The sequence below is a fragment of the Polypterus senegalus genome, chromosome 11 (genome assembly GCF_016835505.1).
Source record: "Polypterus senegalus isolate Bchr_013 chromosome 11, ASM1683550v1, whole genome shotgun sequence".
Lineage (NCBI taxonomy): Eukaryota > Metazoa > Chordata > Cladistia > Polypteriformes > Polypteridae > Polypterus > Polypterus senegalus.
In genome coordinates, this window is record NC_053164.1 from 32,355,494 (window position 1) to 32,375,125 (window position 19,632).

Consider the following 19,632-nt stretch of genomic DNA (forward strand, 5'->3'; position numbering starts at 1 on the left):
ACTTGGCCTTGAACCTTGATGTTGGTCTTAATCAACAGCTTATGGCACGATACGCGTAACTCGGCCCAGGAATTAAAGGTGTGGCCTACCTCGGCCACCTAATTGGGCTTTGAGTCCGTCTCACAGCAAGTGACAGCGGGGTCACACACTGTCAGACAGTTAAAGTAAAGCCGCAACCTCTGCTGATAGTGAAGCATGTTGCACAGGTTGGCTCATCGTTTTCATTGCAAGCACAAGTCACACACCCCGAAGACAAGAGAAAGTCATTCGTATACTGTTAGATCACGGCAGAGGTGACAGGACCCTCGACTGAGTGACCTGGGGGGCTTTGTTGTGTAAGATGTCCAGATCTCTGAGTGTTTTTCTTTTTACTATTCGTCATTTATTTATTATTTAACTTCTTTACGTGTGACTGTGTTTTGCTGTCTTCCTTGTGTTTTGTGGGGGGATCCCCAAGAGGCAGGACTACCCTTACCTCACCACCAAGACACCCCAAGCCTGTTAATAGTGGGCTGGAAAGCGAGTTCACTGGGAGGACATTTCCTTTCAGCAGAGGGGACATCACTTTATAGAAAGAAGCGCTCAGGCCCCTGGCTCTGCATAGTTTTAATGGCTGGTCAGATTGCTGCCTTGCTTTTAGATCTAATTATTGTTATTTATTTGAACAATTAATCTCCACATTGAGATGATTTGTTTATTGAAGAGCACAGCACTTTTTGGAAGCTTTAATTGTTTGTAAATCAAAGCACTTTACACTAGATTCACCACTTCTTGACTGTGTGTGTCCACATCTATGACTATCGATGGTTCCGGGTTCAAGCTGCTAGGGACCGTGGAGCCAACCCAGACTATCACAGGCCATTTTCTGTTGAAGGTAGTGTTTGCAGATTTTCTTTTTCCTGGACAGTTAGATTAGCCTAAATGCTTCTGTGTTGTTAACCTGTAATGCCACGGTGAGAAGTACAATTCAATGAATATTCCCATTTTTTGTATATTTATAGAACACTCCGTTAACTTTATGCCATGTCGCATCATGTTTCCTCTCCTGCAAGTTTTGATGCATTCTCTTTTATCTCTGCAGGACTATTTTGGGGTTTGCACGGAGGCTGCCATTAAGGACAATGTAGTTGTAGTCTATGAGTTACTTGAAGAAATGCTGGATAATGGCTTCCCACTGGCGACTGAGTCTAACATCCTAAAAGAGCTGATCAAACCACCAACCATCCTGCGCACCATGGTCAACACTATCACTGGTGAGTTTATAGGGTCAGTGTCGTCACATGTACAGAGTACGGTGAAATGATCACTTGAATATTCCAATCAACTTAACAACTGTTGTGAAGCAGCAACACAAACTGGTAAAAAGGGTGAAAGGCCCCAAAAAATAAAAATATCAACACCAGATCAGGAGAGTCACCATTCTGCCTGTAGACAGGCCTTACCCGAGACAGCCTGACCCCAAACTCAAAAGTTACCCTTCAGGACCTGCTCAGGACACAGGCTTTACAAGTTCAAAAATGCCTTCAAGGGAGGGGACAAACCATAAAACCTCTGGTTTGAGAAGATGAGACAGGCAATAGATGCTTTATAAAGGAAGAATTAATTTATAACAAACAAAAGTGGCACAAAATTTTAAAACAGGGAAAAACACAATTTTAAAAATAGGCAAAAGGGTATACTTAAAAGTGCAAATAAATGCAATTGCAGAATCTAAGAACAGAGCAAAAAATCCAAACAGTACTTACAGCAAGGAATAAACAGTCCACAACTTCACAATGGACCTCTTGGAGACCTACCTGAATTATACAGGGGGATCCTCCGCAGTGATGTAATGGTGGAAAAACAATGCACACGACATAATAATTAAACAATACTAGGGGGGCTCTGCCCCCTGCTCGCTTCACTCGCCCACCCCTGGGTTTGGTTAACCACATATGCAATTTAAAGAGATTGTTATTTTCATTTTCATTTATTTTTTATTTCTTGATACAGTGGAACCTCGGTTTGCGAGCATAATTCGTTCCAGGAACGTGCTCACAATCCAAAGCACTCGTATATCAAAGCGAATTTCCCCATAAGAAATAATGGAAACTCAGATAATTCATTCTACAACCCAAAACTAGTCATATAAAATGATTAACACAAAATATAAAGTAAAAATACATTAAACAAATTAAGCTGCACTTTACCTTTGAAAAGAATCATGGCTGGTGTGAGTGAGTTTCTAAACTCTTGTGGGATTCAACCCAATGGGACGACACATGGAAGACCATCCCAAAACAACCACAGGCTCCAAGCGCTGTAGCAGTTTGCCGTAAAAGCGAATCCGAAAAGATCGCGGACATGCTATAAGCACCTGCCGTAGATGGGTGATACAAGGAACAAGGAACATTATAAATGCGCAGGGCACAGCATTACTTGGCCACTAACCTGGCCCTGACCCTGCCTGACTGCTGTGTCTGTGTATATGAGAGTGGCAGATCCCGCTACAATAAATAACCGCGCTGTTCCAGTTTCAAGCTGAATAAAGCTAAAGTACTGAGACTCAGTTTCGTGTTTTGGGGTGCAAGACAGAGACTCAAACGTTACAACACACACACGGTCACAATGCTATAGTAAACAGTATGCGCTCGTACGGATGTTGACTATATGAGTGAGGCACGCCGACTGAGTCCGAGAATGGGAGACGATTACCCACAATCCCGCAGCGAGAGAGAGAAGAACGATCAGCTCAGTTGTGATCACATGATGCTTAGCAGACAAAGCGTATACGTACTACTCGTATTACAAGACCTCGCTCGTTTATCAAGTCAAAATTTATTAAAGATTTTAGCTCGTCTTGCAAAACACTCACAGACTAAGTTACTCGCAATCCAAGGTTCCACTGTATTTGCCAGTGATAAAGCTGTAGTGAATGAGTTATTCCCCTGGGGGGGTGCACTACGCACGTTGCACTACGTCTCTGCCGCTCGTGTTGTGAAGAGTGGGGCTGAACACATGCTAAGAAGATGCGGTCGCTCCTCCGAAACCCCCTCTTAAACGGTGATACAATGGGAAACAAATACATTTTTTTACCTCCTCTTTGCTTGATCAGCTGGCTTGCTACTGCTGTGTTGTGTGATCTGCATGTCGCACAGCACTTCGAACATTTAAAAGCCTGTAGAGCAGCTGTCCTTTTGTCTCACTTCCTTGTCTCACAGAACGTTAAAGTGTCTCCGAGAAGGTCACGTCTCGACCCAAGATTTTTTTATTATAATTGAGCAATGTACATAAAGTAACATTAACAAAACGAAAAGATTAAACATTCAAAAACAACAACAACAAAAAAATGAAAATATACTTGAGCCAGGATGTAAACCCTAACAACAGCAACAGGACATCTTCAGTAAAGTGACTCAGGAGTAAGACGATTGAAAGACGAAGCTGCTGCTTATGCCACAAGTTGACTGCTGAATGTTTTTACACAGGCAGCACAAATGTAGGGGACCAGCTACCCACAGGCCAGCTCTCTGTAGTGCCATGGAGACGTACGGGTGTGAAGTACACGAACAATGAAGCCTACTTTGATGTGGTGGAAGAGATTGATGCCATCATTGACAAATCAGGTAAGAATGTAATTGTAGATTCACTGAAAGATGGATTTAGTTTTAGAAAAATTCAGAAATGTAGACTTGCCTGGCTTTGTTTTTGGTTATTCCCTTAATTAATTAAATTTATATAGCACTTTGCATAGACTGTGGTGAGCCACTTTACCACCAGTGGCAGCATTCACCTGAATGGTGTGACAGCAGCCATTCTTACACCAGTATGCTTACCACACATTAGTTATTAGGCAGTGAAGAGGTGATAGAGATGATTAAGGGCCAGAATGGATGAGGCCGTGGTGGGCAATTTAGCCAGGACATCAGGAAACATCCTGTTCCTTTTGAACGACGCACAGAGATCTTTTATGACCACAGAGAGTCCGATCCTCATTCGAGGGAGAGCCTCATTCTTTTCAGCACAGTTTAGCTGTCACTGCACTGGGGCATTGGGTTCCACACACACACACACCTCACAGGGTATGCGCCTCCTGATGACTTCACCAGGACCTCTTTCAGCAGCAACCCAAGCTTTCCTTGTTGGTCTTCCATCCAAGTACTGACCTGACTGAACATGTTTAACTTCAGGTGGATTACCCGTGCTAAAGTGCAGGTAACAAGTCTTTTGTTTTGGCGAGCAGTGGCTCTTATCTCTGCCTTTATGCTGAAACTTTTGTGCATTGGTGATAGTGTAGGGATTTGATGGGAGGCATGGCAGAGGAAGGAGGGATTTGGCAGCTCAGTTCCCTTAGCCTTGGTTGCCTGTTCCTCCTTCTTGTTGGCATCCTGTGCATGCATAACATTACAGGAGCCACATTCTGAATGCAAAATAAATTCTGAAGGAGTGGCAGGCACTGTGTGTGCACAGTTAGTGGGATTGAAATCTTCAAGAATGTGGTGGTGCACTGGGTGATTTTCATTTCCTGCCTGGTGCCCAGCGCTGTGACCCTGAACTGGATGAGCATATCAGAAAATGAATGCGCTTGATGGATGGAATGACGAGATCCTTACTGTCTTATGGTTAAGTCCATAATCCTTTGCATTTATATAGCGCTTTTCTCACTACTCAAAGCGGTCTGCAATTGCAGGTTAAGGGCCTTGCTCAAGGGCCCAACAGAGCAGAGTCCCTTTTGGCATTTATGGGATTTGAACCGGCAACCTTCCGATTGCCAGTGCAGATCCCTAACCTCAGAGCCAAAGTCCAATATTAATGAGTGCATCTCAAACATGAATTCCGTATGTCTTTAGCTGTAATAGTAAAACTTGTAGTTTTCAGGTTCAGTTTTGGGGCTGCTGGTTTTTCACCCCAGGCAGTTTCAGCTGCTAATTGGACTCCTGCCTTAGTTAAGTGAGCTGTTAGTTTTGTGTTTTAGTGCTGATCCAGAAGTTTCAAAACTGGCTTTGCTAAATTTTATTGAAACATAACAGTCATTTTTGTGTTTCATGAAAATCATTTTTTTAATTTACTTTTTACAGTTTCCATCATCGTCATAATTTTCATTGTTCTTGTTTTTACGCCCTCATTTTTTAATGTGTGCACTAGCAGGCCTTGCACTGAAGAAGCTGCAGCTTTCCAGTACCTACTTCTCTTGTCATTAAATGAATATTTGAACAATTATGATGAGACCAGGCCATTCAGCCCAATCTATTCATCTAGATTGCATAAGATATCTTAAATTTGAGATTTGAAGGTCCCTAAAGTAAAATTCTCCACCACTTTAATGGGTAATTTATGCCATGTGTCCTTGTTTCTTTGTGTGAACAAGTTTCTAACCTGTCTACATGTTTTTATTACAGAATTTATTTTAAAGTAATAACTGCCTTGGTCTAACCTTTTATAATTTTAACACTTTAGTCATATCACCTATTAATCTTAAACTGAAAACGTTCAACTCCTTCAATCTATCCTCATAGCTCATATCCCTCAGGCCTGCCTAGCTGCTCTCCTCTGGACTTTCTCTAGTGCTGGTATGTCTTGTTTTATAATTTAGACGCCAAAATTCCAGATGAGGCCTCACCAGTATGTTGTATTACTTAACCCTAACCCCCCTTGACTTGTACTCCTCACATTGCGCTGTATACGGCACCCTAACATCCTATTAGCTTTCTTCATTACTCCTGTACACTGTTTTGATGTAGGTAGTGATAGTCAGTCCACTATGACTCCCAGGTTCATCTCATAGGGGGTACTTTCAAGTTTCTAACATTTCAGCTTCTTGCGTCTAACACTTTACATTTATCCATCCATTATCAAACCCGCTATAATCCTAACTACAGGGTCGTGGGGGTCTGCTGGAGCCAATCCCAGCCAACACAGGGCACAAGGCAGGAACCAATCCCGGGCCGGGCGCCAACCCACCACAGGACATACACACGCACACACTAGGGACAATTTAGAATCGCCAATGAACCTAACCTGCATGTCTTTGGACTGTGGGAGGAAACCGGAGCACCGGAGGAAACCGACGCAGACACGGGGAGAACATGCAAACTCCACGCAGGGAGGACCTGAGTAGCGAACCCAGGTCTCCTAACTGTGAGAATTTACATTTACCTACATTAAATTTCCTTTGCCACAAGTCTGCCCATGCTGTTCAAGTCCTTCTGTAAGAATTTAGCTAATTTTTCGTTATGTAGCATTCCACCAACACTGGCCCTGAGGGGCCGCTCTTTTAACACCACATAATTCTTAAGGTGTTCCGTCACCATTTGTTTCCTGAGTTTGAACCAATTTTGTTCGCACCTATAGACCGTGAATTCCCAGTTCTTTTAGTTTCACCACTCACGTTTCACGTGGTAACTTATCAAAAGCCTTCTGAAAATCAACATAATTAATATCATAAATCAAGATAAATAAAATACTATCATTAGAAAACAATTAAGGAAGCAAAGATACAATGATAAGAAGAGGGCAAAACAGAGTTAAGAACTTGAAACTGTAACAAAAATAGAAATAGTTCTATATTTTTTAAATTCACAATAGGAGAAAGTAGATAAGGACATGCTAATTAAACCGTGAAATATTTCACGCTGTGGCGCTGGAATAAAAACCTGCAGCCGCAGGGAACGCCAGGACTGTACTCGAGAACCGCTGATATAGACATGAATCTGTTATTTGGGCAGATCGCAGTATGTGACACTGGGACAGGTGTTCTTCACATAAGCTAAGGTGACGCTACGATGGTAGTCCTGTAGCCAGACTGGATGGTATGTAAGTATGCAATGAAACTTAAGAGCATGTTGAACAGCAGGGTGGCTTCTGTGTAGTTTGATGAGTGTGAATCCATGTGACTCTCTGGCTCGGCTCCACGCTCCCTTGTAACTTTCTGGAGCCCCTTGGAAGCGAAACTGTTCATGTACAGAGGTGAGCCAGACAAATGAGGACACACACGTGCAGCAAGAGATAGGTGCAAAAAAAGTGTCAAGTGCTTTTATAAATTCCAAACCATAAATAGTGTTCAAAAGTGGAGTGCATCAAATCATTAGTCAAAGTGATTGTGGAGGTTAAAATATCCCAAATAAATATCGTAGAAGGAGGATAGGCGTCCCGGTTGGGAAAGGGGATGATTTTGTTTACAGACAGGACGCCAGAGGGGAACGACAGATGGATTGGCTGGTGGAACAAACAACTAACTTTGTGTCCGGCCAGTATCAAATATTGGAAGGACCAGCAATAGCTGGGAGTCCGGAGCAATTCCATCCCCTATACGCTAGGTGGAAGTGGTCCTCTCACATGGGAACCGGAACCCAGTTGGGACATCCAGAAATGCAGTCCTACTGGGGTCCCTACGTAACAATAGTGGGCGCTGTTGGTTGGAGGACCACCCTACTTTCCTTATGGCCCAGAGGTGCTCACCAGGAGACATGGCATGGAACTGGAAGGATTCCTGGGTCTGATATAAAGAGAGCCCACTGAATTATATGGTTGAGTCAGAGTCGGGAGGCAGTGGGCAACACTCAAATGAAGGAGAAAGGAGGAAGAATTGAGTAATTATTGTGTGTTTGGGCTGATTTATGGAGAGGTGATTGTGAAATGATGCACTATTGGAATAAATATTTTTTATTTTAACTAGAAAGTGTGCTGGGTATTACTGTGTCTTGGGTTTGGGACTGTGTGGTGCCCCCTGGTGGTCATAATTTCCAATAAATGAATCCATTAAAATGAGGGAAAAATCACAGCAGAAAGCAGTCCTTGAAAAACTCAAGAGCCCTGGTGCATCCTTCTAAAATCTGACGTCTCCCCAGCTTACCCTGTTCAGATCCCGCAGCCAAAGGAGACATCATTCTGACAGGTGCAGTCAACCCTTAATACCTGGCTTGGGTCCACATTGCCAGTCTTTCAGCATCCGCGGGTGCCATGCCGAGCCACACACGTGTCCTGCCAGCAGTCCTTTGCTGTCTGTGGGAGACACTGCTTAATGGATCGCTCCTGGTAGTGCCCCTTCTTCAGCCCAGGCTCCTCTCACTGAGGCTCGCTCCCGACTGCCTTCCTCCATTCCCTCGCACGCTGGCGTCTCCCGATTCTGCTGTCTCGATCTTTCTTTCCTTTAACCTCCATTCTCTCCATTCTTCTCTTTGTTTCTGTGTTCTTCCTCTCTGCCGTGCAGACTCCACTTATATTGGCTTGATTGGGCACAGATGTGCTGAATGAGGCACCGGACAGTTCCGCTCGCATATGTACCAGAGTGGCGCTGTCATGCGCACATCCACACCCGTCCTGAGTCTACATGCACTTGGGACATGATTATTCATTTAAAAACCTGCACAGCACCACAGACCACTTACCACAATCTGTTAAACAAAGATTCAGTGCCATTGTCCATCTGCTCTGGTCTAGATTACTGCACTGATCCATGGGATTCTGAGCATCTTGGCCAGACAGTGGGTCATCAGCCTGACTTTTTTAGTATATTATCTGAATTTCTGTACATTTTTTCATGTTGTTGTCTTTTCTGCTTGTCTTGCAGGCTCCACAGTGACGGCAGAGATCCAGGGAGTAATTGATGCTTGTGTTAAGCTGACGGGCATGCCAGACCTCACCCTCTCATTCATGGTAAATCCTCATGTTGATTTCTTTAAATTTTTAGCTGGTCTTTACTGTTTAATCCCAAAATATATTACACGCCCAAAAATTGGGTTTAGCCATAATATAAACATTTGAATTAATTTATAAAATATGAAGGTTACATTTCATTATGTAGGATTTCACTCCCTGTAAGGGATGACACAAAGAATGTAAATATTTAAGCTCCTTGGAAGAATTTAAACTTTTGGTTATTCTGAAGTCAGTAGAGTCCAAATCCGATGCTTCCAGTAATTGATAATCATTTAATAAAACTGCAGCTTAACACTGAAATACTTTTGGCCAGTAAGTTTTATATAGAATGAAATGTAAGAATCATATCTTGTTAAAAATGGATATTCTCCATAGCTAAGAGTGCTGCCATTGGGGCTTAAATGTACATACAAATGTAAAATTGTTTTCTTTGTAGAAGGGAAAAGGATTAGAGTTATTTTGTTCAAAATGTTTTTGCAGTATTTTACAGTGTTAATAACACTAGCCAGTGCTGTACATACTGACACAAAATACCAAAAATGAGGCCTTGCCTCCCAAATGTAGGCCCAGGCCTAATGTTGAAAATGTCTTTTCCCCAATTACTAAGTAGGCTTCAGCCCACATAGGCAAAGACCAAAGGAAAGCCCAGAATCCGACATAATCATACAAAATCTTCACTACCAAAAATTATTAAAGAGATGGAGATAGTTATTACAGAGAAAGAAACCGTGAATACTCTGGCTTGTTTACAAATATTGAAGGCTTATGATAAAGACAAAACAAATATTTAGAAGCATCAAAAGAGCAAAAAGAGTATACTTAATAAGGCCACCCAGAACAAAGAATACCAAATTCAAGTGCCACAAAACTCAAGTAAAAGTATTTAGAAACCAGTTAATCCACAAAAGTCCTCACAAAGAAGTGCTCTTTAACAACACTCAATGTTGATCTGGGGGGCTTGGTGCTCTGTCTGGAATGTATATGCAGGGGATAGTTTTATGATTAGCAGTAGACAAAATGGCCGGAGGGGTGAGTAGGCCTTCAAAAACCAGCAGTCAGACCAGGCCTTCACTGAGTATGACCCCAAAATAGGCCTCACCTAAGGTAGCCAGACCCTCAAACTAAATAGAAAAGCTTCCCGCATTGCACAAGCCAAAATGGTGCTATGAATGTAAAAGTTCAAACTACTCAAAAGTACACAAAATTTGTCTTTCAATGGAAAGGATGCATTCGAAAACCTCTGGCTTGAAAAGCAAAGCCAACAAAAAATCTTCATAAATGAAGACTTTATTTACTGTATTTAAACAAAAGAAGAACAAAAATGGCCAAACAAGAAAAAAGCAAGTAATAGACATGAAGGATATGCCTAAAAAAGCAGCCCAAGGCTAATAAGTCCAATCCGCTATCCAGAAAAGCATAAGTCAAAAACAAGCAAAAATCCACAATAACTAGAAAATCCAATCCGATTCTTATAGATAGATAGATAGATACTTTGTGAATTTACCCTTGGGATTAATATACTCCAGCAGCAGCAGCATACTGATAAAGAACAATATTAAATTAAAGAGTGGTAACAATGAAGGTATAACAGACAGACAATAATTTTGTATAATATTAATGTTCACCCCCCCCCCATAGGTGGAATTGAAGAGTCTCATAGTATGGGGGAGGAACGATCTCCTTAGTCTGTCAGTGGAGCAGGACAGTGACAAAAGTCTGTCTCTGAAGCTACTCCTGTGCCTGGAGATGATCCTGTTCAGTGGATGCAGAGGATTCTCCATGATTGACAGGAGCCTGCTCAGCGCCCGTCGCTCTGCCACAGATGTCAAACTGTCCAACTTTACTCCTACAATAGAGCCTGCCTTCCTCACCAGTTTGTCCAGGCGTGAGGCGTCCTTCTTTTTTATGCTGCCTTTCCAGCACACCACCGCGTAGAAGAGGGCGCTCGCCACAACCATCTGATAGAACATCTGCAGCATCTTATTGCAGAATTTGAAAGATGCCAGCCTTCTAAGGAAGTATAGTCGGCTCTGTCCTCTCTTGCACAGAGCATCAATATTGGCATTCCAGTCCAATTTATCATCCAGCTGCACTCCCAGGTATTTATAGGTCTGTACCCTCTGCACACAGTCTCCTCTGATGATCACGGGGTCCATGAGGGGCCTGGTCCTCCTAAAATCCACCACCAGCTCCTTGGTTTTGCTGGTGTGTCTTCAGTAATCAGTGAGCCTCTGAGAAACTCAATCTCTTCCACCAGACTATAAACGTGGAAGGCTGTCCTTCAGCAGTTAGGTCATGGTGGCCCCGCCTCTTAAGGTTACACCCACAAAAAGCAGGAAAGGTAACCTTGAGGCTTGAATACACTCAAATACAATGCATCTGGAAGGAATTCACAGCGCATCACTTTCTTCACATTTTGTTATGTTACAGCCTTATTTCAAAATGGATTCAATTCAATTTTTTCCTCAGAATTCTACACACAACACCCCATAATGACTATGTGAAAAAAGTTTACTTGAGGTTTTTGCAAATTTATTAAAAATAAAAAAATTGAGAAAGCACATGTACATAAGTATTCACAGCCTTTGCCATGAAGCTCAAAATTGAGTTCAGGTGCATCCTGTTTCCCCTGATCATCCTTGAGATGTTTCTGCAGCTTAATTGGAGTCCACCTGTGGTAAATTCAGGTGATTGGACATGAATTGGAAAGGCACACACCTGTCTATATAAGGTCCCACAGTTGACAGTTCATGTCAGAGCACAAACCAAGCATGAAGTCAAAGGAATTGTCTGTAGACCTCCGAGACAGGATAGTCTCGAGGCACAAATCTGGGGAAGGTTACAGAAAAATTTCTGCTGCTTTGAAGGTCCCAATGAGCAGAGTGGCCTCCATCATCTGTAAGTGGAAGAAGTTCGATACCACCAGGACTCTTCCTAGAGCTGGCCAGCCATCTAAACTGAGCGATCGGGGGAGAAGGGCCTTAGTCAAGGAGGTGACTAGGAACCCGATGGTCACTCTGTCAGAGCTCCAGAGGTCTTCTGTGGAGAGAGGAGAACCTTCCAGAAGGACAACCATCTCTGCAGCAATCCACCAATCAGGCCTGTATGGTAGAGTGGCCAGACGGAAGCCACTCCTTAGTAAAAGGCACATGGCAGCCCGCCTGGAGTTTTCCAAAAGGCACCTGAAGGACTCTCAGACCATGAGAAACAAAATTCTCTGGTCTGATGAGACAAAGATTGAACCCTTTGGTGTGAATGCCAGGCATCACATTTGGAGGAAACCAGGCATCGCTCATCACCAGGCCAATACCATCCCTACAGTGAAGCATGATGGTGGCAGCATCATGCTGTGGGGATGTTTTTCAGGTTTAGAGAATGGATGGATGAAAATATGAGAAGATACAACTGAAATCTAAAGTTTACCGAAAAGGAGATGATAATCCCAAGAACACCAAACAAATCTCTGCAAATTCATTCAACTTAATGGTGAATCATGTACTTCAGGACACCAGTGGAAATTAAGAGGAAGTGCACTTGGTACTGAAGCCAGGAAGCATTTCTTTATGCAAAGAATTATTTTGGAAAACTGAAACAAACTACCGAGACATGTAGTTGAAGTAGAAACCGTGACAACCTTTAAGAAGGACCAAGATGAGATATCAGGACAGTTTAGCTAATAAATAAACAAATGGGCCTGATGGACTGAATGGTTTCTTCTCATTTGACAAATTTCCTATGTTTTTTTATATACTCCTATGGAATAAATTGCTGAAAAAGAAAAGAATCAAGGTTTTGGAATGACCAAGTCAAAGTTCAGATGTGGACCCCATTGAACTGCTATGACAGGACTTTAACACAGTTGTGTGTAAATGAGTGGTCTCAAACATCAAGGAACAGAATCAGGGCTTTAAGGGATTCAGAATTTCTCCATTACAATGCAAGATACTGATAGACTTATACAGAAAACTTCACTTTAATGTCTTCATAAACCTATCTTTTATTGAATTGCAAAGGATAAGTAATATCTTTTTATATGTAGTTTTTTACTAAAGGTTATGTTGATCTAATTTTAAGGACTGGACTGTGGTAAATTATGTTTGAACTGTGAAACCATAGGACAGAAGGGGATACTAACTTTTTCACATGACTATGCTTTGCCAAAAGAGATATAGAAAGAAAAAATAGCATAAGATTCTGAACATTGCTTAAGTAAAGGTCATCGGCACTGGAGCCAATCCCAGCAGCACTGGGTGCAAGGCAGGAAACAGCCCTAGACAGGGTGACAGTCCATTGCAAGGCCCATTCACACATAACCAAACCTTCCTGTCTTTGAGGATATGGGTGGAAAACCAGCATACCCAAAAGATACCCATGCAGACCGGGGATTGGGATGGGGGCCATGATCACTGTACACAGATGATGACCAGGTATGGGATGAGAAACCAAAATCCTGGATCTTTGAGGTACCAGTGCTGGCCAGTGATCCACCCTACTGCCCACATAAAAGGTTGACCTGAATTGAAAATATTAATGGGGAAAAAATTACATTTGCTCATTATGTGCGTTATGCTAAAGGCTGAATGCTAAGAACGGCTGTGTCCGCCTGCTCTTGAGTGGTTTCTTAATCTCATATCTGTTTGGTTTAGAATCCCCGCCTTTTGGATGACGTTAGTTTCCATCCCTGTGTTCGCTTCAAGCGTTGGGAAGCTGAAAGAATCCTGTCATTCATCCCGCCTGATGGCAATTTCAGACTGCTTTCATACCATGTCAGCTCTCAGAAGTGAGTCTTGCCTGGCTTCCCAGATTTCCTGGTTTATTCCTTACAGCCTGTGGAAGATTACTTTAATGACGGCTCTTTGTTTTTCACAGTCTTGTGGCGATCCCAGTATATGTCAAACATAATATCAGCTTTCGAGATGGCAGTTCAATGGGACGCTTTGAGATCACCATCGGACCAAAACAGACAATGGGCAAAGCAGTGGAAGGCGTACTAGTCACCAGCCAGATGCCCAGAGGTGTACTGAACATGAATCTGACAGCCTCTCAAGGAACATTCACATTTGATCCTGTCACCAAGGTGGGTTTCAGTACATTTTTGCACAGATGTAGCTAGGGTTACAACCTCATTCGGTGTCTAAATTGGCCTAATCTGCAAATGGATACTCAGGTCAGGTTAGGTCTGGGGAGCTTGAACCGTTACCACACCCACCATACAATGAAACAGCTTAGGATCCCAGTTGAAAACCCCCAAGGCTGACAGGCCTCTGAAAATGACCATCTACCTGCCTCGGCTAGGTGTTATGTAGGCATCCCCTTGGCTTGGAGTCAATGGAGTTGTAGAGTTAATGGAGGCTCTGATCGGGGCTCTTGAGGGTCATAGTGTCCGGGCTTGTGAGTGTCTTGGATAAAAACCAAGATCCAGGCCTTTAATGACCTCTTAGGTACAGCCATCAGCAGTGTGTCTGTCTGCGGAGACAGTGTCGACCATGTTGAAAGGTTTACTTACCTTGGCAGTGACATTCATGTCTGTGGTGACTCTTTCTATGAAGTCAGTAGGTGGACTGGGAGAACGTGGGGTCCCTGGAAAGGGGTGTTTGGCACTCCCAATATCTTCGCAAAAGGACGAAGATCCAAGTCTTTAGAGTCCTGGAACTTCCTGTCTTTCTATATCGTTGCGAAACATGGACGCTATCCAGTTACCTGAGACGAAGACTGGACTCCTTTGGTACTGTGTCTCTCCGGAAAATCCTTGGGTACCGCTGGTTCGACTTTGTGTCGAATGAGGAGTCACTCACAGTCCCAAATGAGGCACATTACCTGCATGGTGAGGGAGCGTCTTTCTAAGATTGTTCATGTATGTGTATATTTTTATTTTGCAGTTATTATCTTGGGATGTTGGAAAAATCAATCCACAGAAGCTACCCAGTTTGAAAGGAACCATGAGCCTTCAGAGTGGTGCGTCGAAACCTGATGAAAATCCCACCATCAATCTCCAGTTTAAAATCCAACAGTTAGCTATCTCCGGTAAGAATGACTTTCTATGTGAGTCTTGCTTTTTTTTAAGGATATAAGGCATTTATCAGGTTAGTTAATCCAAGGTGTACAGTCTTAATCTGAGTTATAAAGAAGGCAGAGATTTAGAAATATTGTAAATTAAGATGGATTGTTTCCTCTCATCTCTGAGCACCAGTGTACGGGTGTTTTTTGTTGCATATTTCACTTATTAAATATGGAACTTAGTGTTTTGTGATGATGAGGGTGCATTGGCTAGTTGGGTAGTTACATCAATTCCTATAGCAAGAAACCTCCCAAAAGGATATAGGGTTTTACATTGACACTATCATTTAAACAATGTGTAAAAACAATTAAAAAAAGGTACATTAAATGTAGGATTATATCATTACAATTGTTGAATATAAATAGAGGGATGTTATACTCATGCAGTATAATGAACTCGTGAGACCTCATCTGGAGTATTGTGTGCAGGTCTGGTCTCCATGCAAGAGAAAGACATAGCAGCACTTTCAGCTTTGCAGAGGAGAGCAACCAAATACATCCCAGGACTTCAGGACAAGCTATACAGAGACAGGCTCAGAGAATGAAATCTGTTTAGTCTCAAGCAGAGGAGACTAAACTACAGTGGTGTGAAAAACTATTTGCCCCCTTCCTGATTTCTTATTCTTTTGCATGTTTGTCACACAAAATGTTTCTGATCATCAAACACATTTAACCATTAGTCAAATATAACACAAGTAAACACAAAATGCAGTTTTAAATGATGGTTTTATTATTTAGGAGAAAAATCCAAACCTACATGGCCCTGTGTGAAAAAGTAATTGCCCCCTGAACCTAATAACTGGTTGGGCCACCCTCAGCAGCAATAACTGCAATCAAGCGTTTGCGATAACTTGCGATGAGTCTTTTCCAGCGCTCTGGAGGAATTTTGGCCCACTCATCTTTGCAGAATTGTTGTAATTCAGCTTTATTTGAGGGTTTTCTAGCATGAACCGCCTTTTTAAGGTTGTATACACAGGACTGGCTAGCACATAATGTCACAGGCATTGTGTTGTGTAAAAGTAGGTGGAAATGTCAGACCTTGTTGTTTTGTCAGATATCTGTCTGTGTATCTGCCTGTATGTCTGTCTTTGCAAACATTTAGTTTGAATTCCCAGTGTGTACTTGGAAATGTTGTTCTTTACCTCATAATCAAGGTAGCGGAAATGAGGCTTTGGTTTTATTATTTTTAATTAAAATCCTTTACTAGCACACACCATGGGAAGAATTTTCAGGGATACTTGTGATTTATTAGAATCGTACCTTAAATACCAGTGTAGTTTATTTGTGCTTATATAAGTAATTTTTACATGTTACATTTTTTAGTGCTTTACATGGTAACTGCATACAGCCAGTCATGCCCTCAGGATTTCTAGTTGTTATTTTGCGAGGGTGAGGATTTCCCTGTAAGGTCCTGAAACAAAGTTTTTAAAGTGTTTGTTATTTTGAGGTATTCTTTTTTTAAGAATATGGTAGTTTGCTATTCAGAAACAGGTGTGTGAACCTTTAATGTTTCTCACTTATTGTAGTATCAAAACAAGAAGTACAAGTTAGGCCTGTTATGAGCATTATCTATCTACCATTATTTAGGCAATGTCTGCTTTCTTCAGTTCTCATTCAGCAGGTTTGTCAGAAAAGGCATTAAATGGGCGTACACTGGGCTAGTGGTGTCCTCACAGAGGAGGGCAGGAAATGGTGCCAGCATCTGTTCATATTTAACACCATCTCAAGATGTTTTAAAGTGTGGTTAGTCTGTTTTTGTATTTGCACAGCTTGAACACTGACTGGTTAAATGACTTGTTTATTGTCACAAAGTGAGTCAGCGGTCAGGACTGAAGTAGAAAACGTGTCTCCTAGTATAGTGTCTTTTCAAAACAAAGTCATTCCATTCAGAAGCGAAAAATCACACTTCTGGTGATTGCTTATAGCCCACCTCTATCTTACAATGTGCCTTTCACGTCTGTCTGTCTCTCTATGATATAGTGCCTTTCACATCTATCTATCTATCTATCTATCTATCTATCTATCTATCTATCTATCTATATCTATCTGCCTTCTACATCTATCTATCTATCTATCTATCTATCTATCTATCTATCTATCTATCTATCTATCTATCTATCTATCTATCTATCTATCTATCTATCTATCTATCTATCTATCTATCTATCATATAGTGCCTTTCACATCTATCTGTCTGTCTGGTAGACAGTACGACTGCCTGTAAAACTCTAGTGTTATCACTGGTGGGTTTCTAAACTCGCTCAGTTTAATATACATGAATCAACGGTGTAAAATGACATGGCCGTCATATGATTTTTTTTCTAAACCCCCTTACTTTATGATTGACATCTCCAGTTACTTTACTGATAGAATGCAAGTGTTTATTTGTACATCTTCAGCACTGACAGGTTAATAAACTCGTTTAGGGCCCCTCGGTGAATCATTGATGTTGACTGAGCCCCCAAATGTGTGACTCATGTATAGTTCCTCCTCATAAGGAACACCATCCCAAAGATTTTGCCAGAACAGCTCAATTTTACTACAGGTTTTGAGGCCCCAGAGAGTCGCACAAGGTTGAGGGATGAATCAAAAGCAGCGTTGGAGCAGAGAGCTGCTGTGCATTACAGTGAAATGTTGTAGTCTGTAGTCTGTAGGCTGTACTGTCTGTAGCATTCCTGATTTAATTACTCGAACAAAGTCAAGGCCAAATGTTTCAGCTTGATGTGCCAGGCCTCACCGCACATCAGACCAATGGCAATAAACATTTTTGTTCAGTCCTCTACAATTCTGGATTTTTATGATTCACGCTAAAAGTTGTAAGGCCCGTTTAAAATTATGCCACTTGTTTAAGAGAATTGTGTGGCAGATTGTATGAACAAATGAATTTGCCAAAGCATTTTTGACAGCACATTTGCTGGATTCATGGTGTGGCTGGCTTAGATGAGTTTTTTTTTTTCTTAGTGGCCCATAATGCTTTGCAAGGCCAGCATGACATCACACAACTGTGTGTTCACCGTACAAGTGCTCGTCTCTCTGGTGCTTTGCACAGTTGTGCTGCATTCAGTGCCATTTCCCTCTTGATATCCGTGTCCTCCTGATCATGCCCTCCCATGAAGTTCCAGTAACGTCAAAAACATATAGTTTTAATTCATTAAATTATGAAATGGCCGTTTTTCCACAGCTGTAATAGGAAGTGTTGAGGGAAAGGGAGTATGCAGTTTATAGGAATGCTGATGTTTACTTCCAGTACTGAAAATCCTGAAATGTTGGTGCCATACCGTTTTCAAATTTGGGTTTTTCAATACTTTTCCCGGGTCCTCCCTGCATGGAGTTTGCATGTTCTCCCCGTGTCTGAGTGGGTTTCCTTCCACAGTCCAAAGACATGCAGGTTAGATGCATTGGCAATCCTGCATTGTCCCTAGTGTGTGCTTGGTGTGTGTGTGTGCGCCCTGTGGTGGGATGGCACCCTGCCCGGGGTTTGTTTCCTGCCTTGCTCCCTGTGTTGGCTGGGATTGGTTCCAGCAGACCCCTGTGACCCTGTAGTTAGGATATAGCGGGTTGGATAATGGATGGATGGATACTTTTCTTGTACCGAATATGTACTTGTATACTGCACAACCCTAGTTAGCACTGTTGGCTCTCAGCTCAGGTAACATTATTGGCCCCAGTAATTGGTCCAGCAGAGTTGGCAGATGCCTTCCTAGCCCTCAGGGACACTTAAAGGCCATCATGTTGTTATAATTCCTTCTAAACTCTAGTTCAGTTTCTCCTTCCCCTATTAGTTTCAGTGTATTTCACAGAGTTCATCAAACTTCCCAACTTTTCCATGTTTTCCACCAGAGTCAAGGCGGAGTGAATTCATTACAGATTCTCTTATCATGAATAACGGTATAAACCCCATTGAGTTTTGCACATTTCACTCCCTTTAATTGTATGTCTGTCCTTTGGCATCAATTAAAATATAATACTAAAGACGTCCCCAATTTTGTAATTAAAAATGATCAACTGTTTTTCTTGGTTGTAAACTTCCCTTTTGGTTTTTTGTAGGCCTCAAGGTGAACAGGCTGGACATGTATGGAGAGAAGTACAAGCCATTCAAAGGAATCAAGTACATGACCAAGGCCGGAAAGTTCCAAGTCCGGACGTAAGACGCTGCTGTGGAGGAAGACCATGAGAGAGAGGGAGAGGGAGAGGGAGAGCGTGATTGGACTCCTTCCTCATCTGCATGATTCTCCCCACTATGTATGTGGCTCCCAGAGAGAGGAGGCATTTGTTTGTGCGTATGTCTGTGTGCGTGCACGCGTGTGTGTGCCGTGTGTGTTAGTGTCCCTGCCCTCCCCTCCCTCCAGCTCAGAGATGGTTTATGATGTCTCAGCTGGTGAAGCACTAAAAGGACGTTGTGAGCATCTGGGCTCGGTGTGTTTTCTCCTTCCATTTAGGACCCGATTGTGTTGTGAACGGCTGATGGTCACTGATCTCTCCCAGATGCACGGCTGGTACCAATTTCAGCTCATACTGGAGATTCTCTCAGGGGGTTCTGCATCTTTTCAATAAGTGAGACATTCCACTTGTCAGAAAATTTTAATGCAATGAAGGACTTCATTCTTTGTGTTTCCTATTAAAGCATAAACTTTTGTGAATTCCCGTCACTGCACTACCTGCTCGCACACCCTATTTGCTGTTACATAATATTTCTTTTTATTAAGTGCTGCTTTGTCGTGCCATTTTTGTTCTGTGGTGGGGGTCTGTTGTATACGGTGGGAGGCGTAAGAGCCATTAGCACTTTCCGCACTGACTTCTTCATCGCTTCCATAAACCTTACAGTAAGGAAAAAATCTGCAAAATAAGCTAGGTGGATCAGAGAAGTGAGACCACACACTGCAACCTTTCCCTTTAAGTGGAAGACTTGGAGAGCAATGTAACAAAATCAGCAGGATA

General features: G+C 42.3%; 1 protein-coding gene across 1 annotated transcript; it reads left to right on the top strand.

Annotated features, from left to right (window-relative positions):
- The first annotated feature begins 1,033 nt into the window (after positions 1 to 1,033).
- On the top strand, positions 1,034 to 19,399 carry LOC120538537 (AP-3 complex subunit mu-2). Its single transcript, XM_039767933.1, has 7 exons — positions 1,034 to 1,253; positions 3,468 to 3,605; positions 8,549 to 8,634; positions 13,284 to 13,417; positions 13,507 to 13,714; positions 14,517 to 14,661; positions 18,742 to 19,399. Exons 1-7 carry the CDS (start codon positions 1,034 to 1,036, stop codon positions 18,840 to 18,842), a joined length of 1,032 nt encoding a protein of 343 aa, XP_039623867.1. The 3' UTR covers positions 18,843 to 19,399.
- Positions 19,400 to 19,632: the final 233 nt, after the last annotated feature.